At 38.4% G+C, this 10846-nt stretch overlaps 1 protein-coding gene across 1 annotated transcript in view; it reads left to right on the top strand.

Annotated features, from left to right (window-relative positions):
* NSUN7 (NOP2/Sun domain family, member 7) overlaps positions 1-10846 on the top strand; it is an 84951-nt gene that overhangs the window by 40769 nt on the left and 33336 nt on the right. Inside the window, exons 4-7 of the mRNA XM_006898191.1 lie at positions 1492-1644; positions 2915-3098; positions 5209-5419; positions 9546-9689. Coding sequence (XP_006898253.1) covers positions 1492-1644; positions 2915-3098; positions 5209-5419; positions 9546-9689 — 692 coding nt within the window. The remainder of the gene's footprint in view (positions 1-1491; positions 1645-2914; positions 3099-5208; positions 5420-9545; positions 9690-10846) is intronic.

The raw sequence follows: 10846 nt of genomic DNA, 5'->3' as shown, positions 1-10846 counted from the left end.
TTGGGGAGCTCCACCAAACACTGTCTACCATGGGTAACCATTATTGCATTTGACTTATCTCTCTCACAGTGTTCAGCATTACAGCAACTACGAGTTACCTCTGTACAGCAAATGGACAGACATGTGCTGTACCACTTAGAAAAAATGTTTGACCAAAACATTTAAAACCAGGTCTGAGGGCTGCAGATTAAAATCATCACCCAGTTTTAGCTTATAATTAATCTTGAAACCTATACTTGCACCAGGAGGCAGTCATCAGAGCAGAGCAAGGAAACACTGCATGGTTCAAAATTGGGAAGGGTGTCTGCCAGGGGTGTGTCCCATCTCCATACCTTTTCAATCTATATGCAAAAGAGATTAACCAGGAGTCTGGGCTCAGTGAGGAGAAATGTGGCATCAGGATTGGAGGAAGACTCATATAGTCTGTGTTATGTAGATGACACAACCTTGCTTGCTGAAACTGAGGAGGATCAGAAGCGCTTGCAGGACTGTAGCCTTCAGTAGGGATTGAAGCTCAATATCAAGAAAACAAAGATTCCCCCCACCCTTCTGAGCATGATGTCTTTCTCCAAGGATTGGTACTTCCTGGCTATATGCCCAAATATGTGACATAGAGCTTTAAAATTCTAGCCTCCAAGGAGAAACTTGGTTTCACCCTCTCCAAGACAGACCTATTTGTTTTCTTGGCAGTCTATGATATATTCAAGACTCTTCTCTACAACTCAAAGGCATCAATTCTTCTTCTGACATCCTTAGCCATTGTCCAGCTCCCTGATGCAAAGCAAGTAATTGCAAAGACTATGGCCTGCATCAAGTGCACCTTAGTCTCCAGACTGACATCATTGAGTCTCAGTACTCTGGAGAGGTCCCTGACAGCAGATTTACCCAAAACAATTCTGGGCAAGTTGTAACTGTTGTATGTAATATATGTGTATAACATACACGTGTACTTGTTGATATAACATACACGCGCACTTGTTGATCACCATATTATTTATTAGTAAAGTGAGTTAACTGCATTTTACAGGTGATAAGAGAAAAGAGTACATAATGTATTAGAAGTCACACTGGTAGTAAGTGGTTGTGGCTGTTGTGTGCTGTCACATAGGAACAGACCCAAAGCTGAAGCTCCAGCAGGTTTTCAGAGGCAGTAAATTGCATGGGAGGCGATGATAGGACCTGAATCAATTCTAGGATTTTCTGTTTCTAAATATTATACTTTTTTTGCTACATAAAATTTGTCTGTCAACCAGCAGTTAATATAAATATCTAAGGAGACAGGCACAGCAAAAAACGGGGGAAAAGATGTAAGATACCAGAGTATTGGATTTGTATTTTAAAATACGGTGTTTTTGTAATTTTAAAGTTCAAATATTTGAAATGGAATTAGAAGAATTTGTTAAAATTATAATTTGTTAACATTTCCAGTAAGAACATTGATCATGTTGTTTCAAATTAAATAGTCGCCAAAAATGGATTTTCTGTTTCTAGTTTTACAACAAAATTGGCTGCATCTTTAGCAAGATATCGAATCAAACATGATGCCCGTTCAATTTACCAAATCCTACCAGAAACTGTTAGAAAGCAGGAAATAAGGGCTTCTACTTTGCCACTTTATGCTTGGATAAATACTTGTAAAATCAGGTAAGACTTTAAGCAAATTATTTGTATTTAACCAGTCCTTCAAGATAATGTGATAAGAAAAACTCCCTTTTTGAGGGATAATGTGGAAGGGGTTGTTGGTTTTTGAGTGCTGTGATGGTGAGTAGGACTCACAGTGACCCTGTGAACAACAGGCCTGAACCACGTCCTGTGCTGTCCCATCCTCGTAATTTCTGATACACTTCAGCTCATTGCTGCAGTTACTGTGTCAGTCCATTTGGTTGAAGAGATTTCTCTCTTTCACCAACCCTCTGCCTTCCCAAGTGTGATATCCCTTTCCCAGGAATGGCCTTATCTAGCAACATGCCCAACATATGTGAGACAAACCTTTATCATCTTTGCCTGATTCATTCTTATGAGACATTCAGTACTCTTCTCCATCACAGCTCAAGGACAGCGATTCTTCTGTCATTCTTATTTATTGTCCATTAGAAAGGGTAATGGTTGGGAAATTATAGTTCAGTTTAGGACTTTATCATCAAAATACCAAAAGTAATTACAGTAACATGCTAACTTCACTGTCTTTATCTTTTAACTTATTGTTGGCTAAAATTTAAGTTTCTTTTATTGTTTATTATTATTATTAATTTTAATGAAAATTTATAGAGACTTTGGATTTCCGTTCATTCATTGTTGCACTTTTCTCCCTGCCCACACTCCCACCCCCAGTTTCTCTTCTCTTTGAAAAAGAAAAATTCTTTCACTGTTCTATAATCCCTCCCCCCAGGTCCCTTACACTATACAGCCTTCATTCTGGACTCCTGTCATGACAGTAATGCCTAATCATATATCCCTTTTAAACAGTTTTCTCCCTTATCTGTTTCAATGCAGTATACATAATTTATTCCATCTTTCTCAGTCTGCCCCCCCACCCCCACCCCGATGTCATTCCCATTTTACAACAGTGGTACTATATGGTATTTGTCTTTTTGTGACTGAGATACTTCACTCAGCATAATATCCTCCAGGATCACCCATTTTGTATAATATTTCATGAGTTCTTTGTTTTTCAAAGCAGTGTAGTATTCCATTGTGTGAATATACCACAACTTCTCTATCCATTCATTTGTTGATGGGCACTTGAGTTGTTTCCAACTCTTTGCTATTGTGAACAAAAGCTATGATAAACATGGGTGTGTATTTAAGTTCCTTTTAATTCAGTATTTGCAATTACTATATTTTTTTGTTTCAGGAAAATATCTATTCTCTTGTAATATGTTTGTAATTATAATTTAATATTGTGTATTTACAGCCTAGAAGATGTTTATTGTTATTTGAAGAAAAAAGGCTATCATAAAGTTAAATCTGTGTTGCATATTGATGATAAAGTCTTTGCTGTAGACAAACATTGCTATGATGTCTTAATTTTTCCATCTCATCTTAAACCTGATCTTCTCAACATAGATCTTTTCAAGGATGATAAGCTTATATTTCAGGTAAACTAACATTACTTTTGTTTTGAGTCCTTCCTAACAATAATGCTTAAAAGAAAAAAAAATCCTTCTGCTAAAAAAATGAAACCTAACACTTTCTATGTTTATCAGGGAGGCTTATAAGGCCTAATTATCATCATAGATAACATTAATACTTGTACTTTCAGTGTTTATATTAGACCTTTGCATTGTTATCCAGTGTCAAGTTGTAAAAAAATGTGTTTTCAGAATCCATGGACAAAATAGACCTGTGGGTTAGTGGTAAGGGGTTCTGCTGCCAATCCAAAGGCATGTAGTTCAAATCTACCAGCTCTTCCTTGGGAAAAAGATTGATCATCTCCTCCCTTGTGATTTATTGGCTCTGAAAGCCTTCTGGAAGGTCAGCCAGGAGTTGTGTCCAACTGGAAGACACATAACAGTAATAATAACAACATTTCTTGCAACTGAAAGACGGATTTTTTTCCCTCAAGAATTCAAGAGAAAGTACAATGACACTTTTTCTTCTTTCTGTTTTGGGGGCAGATATGTTGCTAGTGCCATCCTGTGTATGAAATGTGAAGGGAAAGGCAAGAGTACAGTGAGGACTTGAGGAGACACAGTCATAAATGGCATCAATTAATTGTAATTAAGATTGTAAAGCAAAATGTATATGAGTGAGTGAATGAAAACCAGTTAAAAGAGTTGTATTAAAAGAAAGAAAATCAACATATAAGACTATCTCATACTTTTACTTTGATTTGTAAGAAATATATAATAACTCTCTCTCTAGGTGGTCTTGACAGTCTGCAGTTGACTAGTAACAGGAAGGTTGGTGGATCACACTCACCCAGTGGTGGTGAAGAAGAAAGACCTGCCATACTGCTTCTGTTAAAATTAATAGCCAGGAATATCCTCTGAAGCAACTGTAGCCTGTGCCATAGGTGGTTTCTAGCAGCATTCGGTTTGTCTTTAGCTGGAAGTTGACCTGTCAACTCTTGTTTTTCAATTCTCTTGTTTTTCCAGTTCTAGTCCCACTCTTTACTATTACTTCCTGCTAGGGGAAAGTCTTTGAGCTTTGCTTCCTAACATGTCTCTGTCAACAAGTTCCAGATTTTGCATGCTTTAATGGCTACTAAAGCAAGAAAATAATGCAAAGTACCAATACAAGTTCAGGGAGCTCTCGTGGCTTAGTGGTATGGAATTTCACTACAAATGCAAAGGTATTCAGTTTGAATCCACCAGCTGCTCCCCGAGAGAAAAGTGGGCAGTCTCCTTCTGTGATTTGTTGTTGTTGTTGGTAAGTGCCATAAAGTCAAGTGAGACTCATAGTGACCCTATGAACAAAAGACCTAAACCCTGTTCTATAACTATCATCATTTCTCTATGTTCATAGAGTTTCCAGAGGCATGTGGTTTAGGAAGTGGATGTCACTCCTGCTCCTGAAAACCCACTGGAAGGCCAACTATGGGTCAGTTCTGACTCAGTGGTACACAAAAACAATAGCAATTTAAGTTCAATAGAATAATAATAACTAGAAAAACACTTGAAAACTTAAACTTCTTTTTTGTCCTTAGAGCCCAGTGCTTGGCTCAGACTAACCTTGGTTTTCCATAGTATTACATTCTTGGACAAAATCTCTTGGTCTTTTTTGGTTGACACCCCTTATCAAACACTTAGATCGATTGTAGAAATACAATCTATCAAACTTACTTCAATAAGCTTTTCAAACTTCTTGATTTAAGTCTCTAGAACTAGAAGAAATTTGAATGATGTCATGGGAAAAAAGAATGGCAGTAGTAGACAAGCAGATTTTCGTGAAGGAGTAAGGATGACAGCTAAGACAGGCTGTCACCAATCTCGTAATTCTTTATGCTTTGGGGATTTCCAAGTCATTATATGAAAGCTAAATAATAGCCATAATATAAGCAAAACAAATTATGGATTGTTTTCTTTAAGTATGTATGTTATCTTAATTCTTTTTTCTTTATAGCTTCATCTGTTTTAAACTAAATGGATTGGCTATCTGCTCAAGGTTTCCACCAAGTAGTTTCTATTTTTTTCCCCTTAGGCAAAAAGTAGTTGGTTCATGTTTCTAGCCATACTCTAAAATTCTAATCCCGTGATTATCTTGCAGGACAAATCTCGAAGTCTTGCTGTCCATTCGGTGAAGGCTTTACTGAATATGGATGATGACATCCTAATGGTCAATACAGGCTCATGGTACACAGTTGCTCACATGTCAGTCTTAACAAAGGAGAACACCTCAAAGATATTTGTTTGTGGCTTAGAAGCACAACCTAAAGATCCGAACCTGAAGAACCTTCTTGAGAAAATGGGATGTAAAAGTATGTACAAATATTTTGTTGGTAATAAGTTCTCCTAAGTCTTAAAGTATCAAAAATATTTAATTCAAAATGTAATTTTTGTAAAGTAAAAGCTATTTGTATGAACTATATGGTTAAAATCTTCATTAAGCCACCTGGATGGATTGATAAAATATATAGGGTTGTTAGGAGTCGCAGGTGACTTGATGGCACCTAACAACAACACCAACAAGAAGCCATATTATTTCAGGGTGGCCTTCATTCTTATTATTAATTAAACAACTGAAGGTTAACTTAATGAATATACACTGTGATATGGTGTTTAGCTGTTATGTCATTTGAGACACATATAATAGTTGTTGCGACACATAGTACAGCAACCCTATGTACAGCAGCTCTGAAGCCTGCCCTTTCCTGCGTCAATAGCACTAACTCCGACACTCCTACCCCTATTGCCCCAGTTAGTGCATCAATCCATCTCGTTCAGGGCTCTTTTTTTCCTGTGCTGTCCCTCCACCCTTCCGGCCATGATGTCCTTCTCCAAGGATTGGTCCCATCTGGCCACATGTCCAAAGTATGTGAGACTGAGCTTCAAAATCCTTGTCTCCAAGGAGAAACTTGGTGACGGAAATATTGGAAGACAAAGATACTATCTAGAACTACAAGTTAAGTCCCTTACCTTCTTGTTTTTAAATTGTTTTTTTGTGGTTAAAGATCACATCGTACTTTAAGTTCAGTGAGAAACTGAGAAAAGCTTTTGACAGATTCACAGGATTGGGGAGATAAAAAGCAGAATTCAGAACTTCACAAGAAATAGTCTGGTAAACACCCGAAACTTTACTTAGGGGCAGAGTCTATTCTTGGTAGAGATAAATCCTCCAATGAATTAAAGGCAAGAATTCAAAAATTTAAATTCTTAATTGGGTTAACCTGGTCTAGGATTGCTCATAAATGATCTCTGGAAGAAGCTACATCGTCCTAGGCTTCAAATTACCTCCAAAGGTTTTTCAAATATAATTTCAGACACTCAGTTAAAATAATGGTGAACCAAACAAGAAGGAAAGACATGGCTGAAAATCAAGAGATAAAATACTGCTAAAAATAGACCCAATAAGAAGCCAGATCCTGGAGGCATCAGATGTTGTGAGTTTTAGATATCATTTTGGCTGCACTATATTGTTGTTTTTGGTCTTTTCTTCCTTCTCTGTCTTTGTAATGACCTTTTGCACTCTTTCTGGATGATATTCTTGATATCCTCCCACAACTCATGTGGTCTTCACTCATTGGTGTTCAAGGCCTCAAACCTGTTCCTGAGATGTTTTGAAATTCAGGTGGGATAGACTCAAGGTCATATTTTGGTTCCCGTGGATTTGATTTCACTTACCTTAGCTTCAGCTTGAACTTGCATCTGAGTAGTTGGTGGTCTGTTCCACAATCAGTACCTGGCCTAGTTTTCACAGCTGATAGTTTCTCCAGCAGTTCTTTCCACAGATGTAATATATCTGATTCCTATGCATACCATCAGGTGAAATCCATGTGTATAACCTGCATTTATGTTTCTTATAAAATGTATTTGAAATGAATAAATCATTTATTGTGCTTCAGTCATTCTATCTCCAGCTTCATTTCTGTCACCAAGTCCGTTTTCCAACTACTGATCCTTCTTTTCTGTTCCCAACTTTTGCATTCCAGTCACCCATTATTATTAATGCATCTTGACTGCATGTTCAATTGATCTCTGACTGTACAAGTTGGTAGGGATGCAGCCTTAATATGGATTGAGGCTCAATATAAAAAAAACCACAGAGATTCTCACCACTGGGTCAATTGGCAGCATCATGATGGATGATGAAGAGATAGAGACTGTTAACAGCTTTAGTTTGCTTGGTTCCACAGTCAATACTCTTAGCACCAGCAGCCAGCAAATCAAAAGACATATTGTGATGGGAAAGTCTGCTGTCAGAGACCTCTCCAGAGTACTGAAGAGCAGTGATGTTACTCTAGAGACTAAGGTGTGCCTGATACAGTCCATGGTCTTTGCAATCACTTACTGTGCATCAGAGAGCTAGACAATAACTAGGGAGGATAGAAGGAGAATTGATACTTTGAGCTGTGATGTTGGAGAAGAGTATTGAATATACTATGGACTGCTAAGAAAATGAACAGGTTTGTCTTGGAGAGGGTGAAGCCAGGCTGCTCCTTGGAGGCAAGGATTCTGAAACTTCGTCTGACATACTTTGTACATGTTGCAAGGAGGGACCAATCCTTGGAGAGGACATCATGCTTGGGAGGGTGAAGGGACAGTGCAGAAGAGGAAGACCCTCTACGAGGTGGATTGATTCAGTGACTGGTATAGTCCAGTTAGATGTGTTGGAGACAGTGAGATTGGCACAGGATAGAGCAGGGTTTAGGGCTGTTGTACATAGGGTCGCTGTGAGTCGCAAGCGACTCGACAGCATATAGCAACAACAACAACACATTGTTGTTATGTGTAGAATTGAAGCTGACTCATAACTTGCCCCTAGTGAGTGGCTGTCAGAGGCTGTAAATTGCTTATAGGCCTATCCTTTTCCCTTGGAAAGTTAGTGGATTCTAACTGCTTGCTTCTGTGTTGACAGTACACTTCTTATCCACTAGGCTATCACTATACCTAGTTAGTGAATCAAATGTTAATCTTGGACCAGTGATGTCCATTTGAAGACCAAGGTATGCCTAATTCAAGCTGTGGTCTTCTCTATCACCTGCTACGAATTGGAGAACTGGACAGTGACTAAGGATGACAGAAGAAGAATTGATGCCTTTTAGTTGTGGTGCTGGAGAAGAATGCTGAAGACACCATGGACTTCCAAGAGAATAAACAGATATGTCTTGGAGAGGTGCAGCTGGAGTGAGTGCTCCTTGGAGGCAAGGATGGCAAAGCTTTGTCTTTCGTATATTGGGACATGTAGCTAGGTGAGGCTACTCATTGTGAGGCATCATGCTTGGAAAGATGAGGGGTCAGAAAAGGAGAAGGAAGACCCCCAATGAGATGGACTGACATGATGACTTCATCAGTGAGCTTGAGTGTTTTGTAGATGGTGAGGATTGCACAGGATAGGGCAGGGTTCAGGTTGGCTGTTCAAATGATCACTGTGAGTCACATTCAGTGTCAACAGCCACCACTGCCTTGGACCTAGACGCAAAAACTATGATGGAGAAAAGACTGAAGTTGTCAGTGATTTCATTTTATTTGGATCCACGGTCAACACCAGTGCAGAAATCAAAAGACACATTGGACAAATCAAGGGCCTCTTTAAAGTACTGAAGAACAAGGATATAAGTTTAAATACTAAGGTGTGCCTGACCTAAGCCATGTATTTTCCGAAGCTTTATATGCAACACAAATTTGGACAATGATTAAAAAAAACCTGATGCCTTTGAATTCTGGCATTTACAGAGAGTGTTGAATGTATGGTAGACTGTCAAAAGAGTACATGATCAGCCTTGAAGGGGGTGCAGCCAAAGTGCTCCTCAGAGGTCAGGGTACCAAGACTTCATCTCATGTACTTGGGACATTTTGTTTTCTTGAGAGGCTGGTCGCTGGAGAAGCACTTAGTACTTGGAAAAGTAGAGAGTTGGCAAAGGAGAGGAAAACCTTCAAGGAAATGAACACAGTGACTGCAACAATAGGCTTGAGTGTGGTGGAGATTGTGAGACGGCGCAGGATTGGGCATCCATCTGTGTACAAAGGAATGCTATGAGTTGGAATTGAACGCACATAACAACATCATAATAAGTCCGACTGATTAAAGTATTTTACACAAATAATATGAGTCTTCTACGTTAGCATGTCAAACCATTCCCTCCCCTGCAGAGTTTTTCTAAGTGTTGCTGTATCAGTTTTTAAATTTCAAAACCATTCTCAGGTGAAAGAGAATGAATTCCCTCTGTTAAGGGAATTCTTATATCAACATTGAAAGTTATCAGAGAAGAAAGACTTTCTTTTCTGAGCACATTAAAACAAGTTTTGTGGGGTTGTGGCCTTGGAAAAGGATTGAATAGATGTTACTGCATTCTGTCTAAGTGATAATATCATAATAATATTAAATGATTAATATTTTAAATTAGTATTTGAACATATAATTTTTTGTGTGTCTTTTTCTATCAGATATTGAAATACTTCACCAGACGTTTATGAACATCGATTCAAAGGATCACAGGTTACAGAAAGTTAAAGTGATTCTACTGCTGCCTCGTTGCTCAGGACTGGGCGTCAGTAATCCAGTTGAGTTTATTTTAAATGAACATGAAGGTACTTATTTAAATTTAATTATTGATAATAATTTGAAAAAGAAAATTATTCAAACTAATTAAAATTAATATTGGTATAAAATATTTATTATGAAGGAACTGTAGCTCTCATGTCTGAAATATTTATTAAACATATAATTCTTTACATCTGTTACATCATTTAATCCTTATTTGAGGCACTCTGGTAGCTTAGTGGCAAGAATCCCAAAGGCACAAAGTTCGAGACCACCAGCTGCTCCATGGGTGAAGGATGGGCAATCTCCCACATGATTAACTGCCTCTGAAAAGCTGCCAGGCGGTCAGCTATGGGTCAGTTCCGACTCAATGGCAAACAACAGCAACAATCCTTATATGAAATCTACAAGATGTGGACAAGGGTGTTAATAAAAAAAAATATTTAATGTTTGTAGTGATGAAGGTGGCAATTACTTAGAACAAATCCTGGACAGTATGCCCTCTGGTGTCAGTGCTCTAGTTGTTGTTGGCTGCCAGCCATTTACTCTGACCAATAACAACCCCATAAACAACAGAAAAATGCTGCTTGATCTGACACTGTGCTTACAGTTGTTGCTATGTTTGAGTTCATTGTTGCCATCACTGTATTAAACCATCTTGGGAGAGTTCCCCCACACCCACATTCCCCGGCTCCCTGCTTTACAAAGCATGATGTTCTTCTCCAGGAATTGATGTGAGGCAAAGAAGGTTCAGCATCCATCCTTCTAAGGAGTACTCTGGCTGTACTTTTATCAAGAAAAATATCTTTGTTCTTCTGGCAGTCCATGATACATTCAATATTCTTCACCACCAAGAATTCAAAGACATAAATTCTTCCTTAATCACTGCCCAGTTTTCTGATGAGTACCAGGTATTTGAAAACATGCTAGCTTGATTCAGGCAATTAGTCCTCAAAGTGACATCTTGACTTTTTTTTTAATTATTAAATTTTATTAGTTTTAATGAACATTTACAGGGATTTTGGGTTTTCATTCCTTCATTGCTGCACCATTCTCTCTACTCTCCTCCCCAATTTGTTCTTCCTCCCCCGCCATCCGAATGTCTGTTTTAATTGTCCAGTTGCCACAGTGCTTGTCAAAGTCAGTTCTGATTAATCTCCTTTGTCAGTGTGTCCTTTGCCATTCCCTATTACTCCTCCCTGAT

Source organism: Elephantulus edwardii, unplaced genomic scaffold (assembly GCF_000299155.1).
Source record: "Elephantulus edwardii isolate Elephantulus edwardi_28Jun2011 unplaced genomic scaffold, EleEdw1.0 scaffold00222, whole genome shotgun sequence".
Classification (NCBI taxonomy): Eukaryota; Metazoa; Chordata; class Mammalia; order Macroscelidea; family Macroscelididae; genus Elephantulus; species Elephantulus edwardii.
Note: the sequence above shows the minus strand (reverse complement) of the source record. Positions and strands in the feature narration are given on the sequence as shown.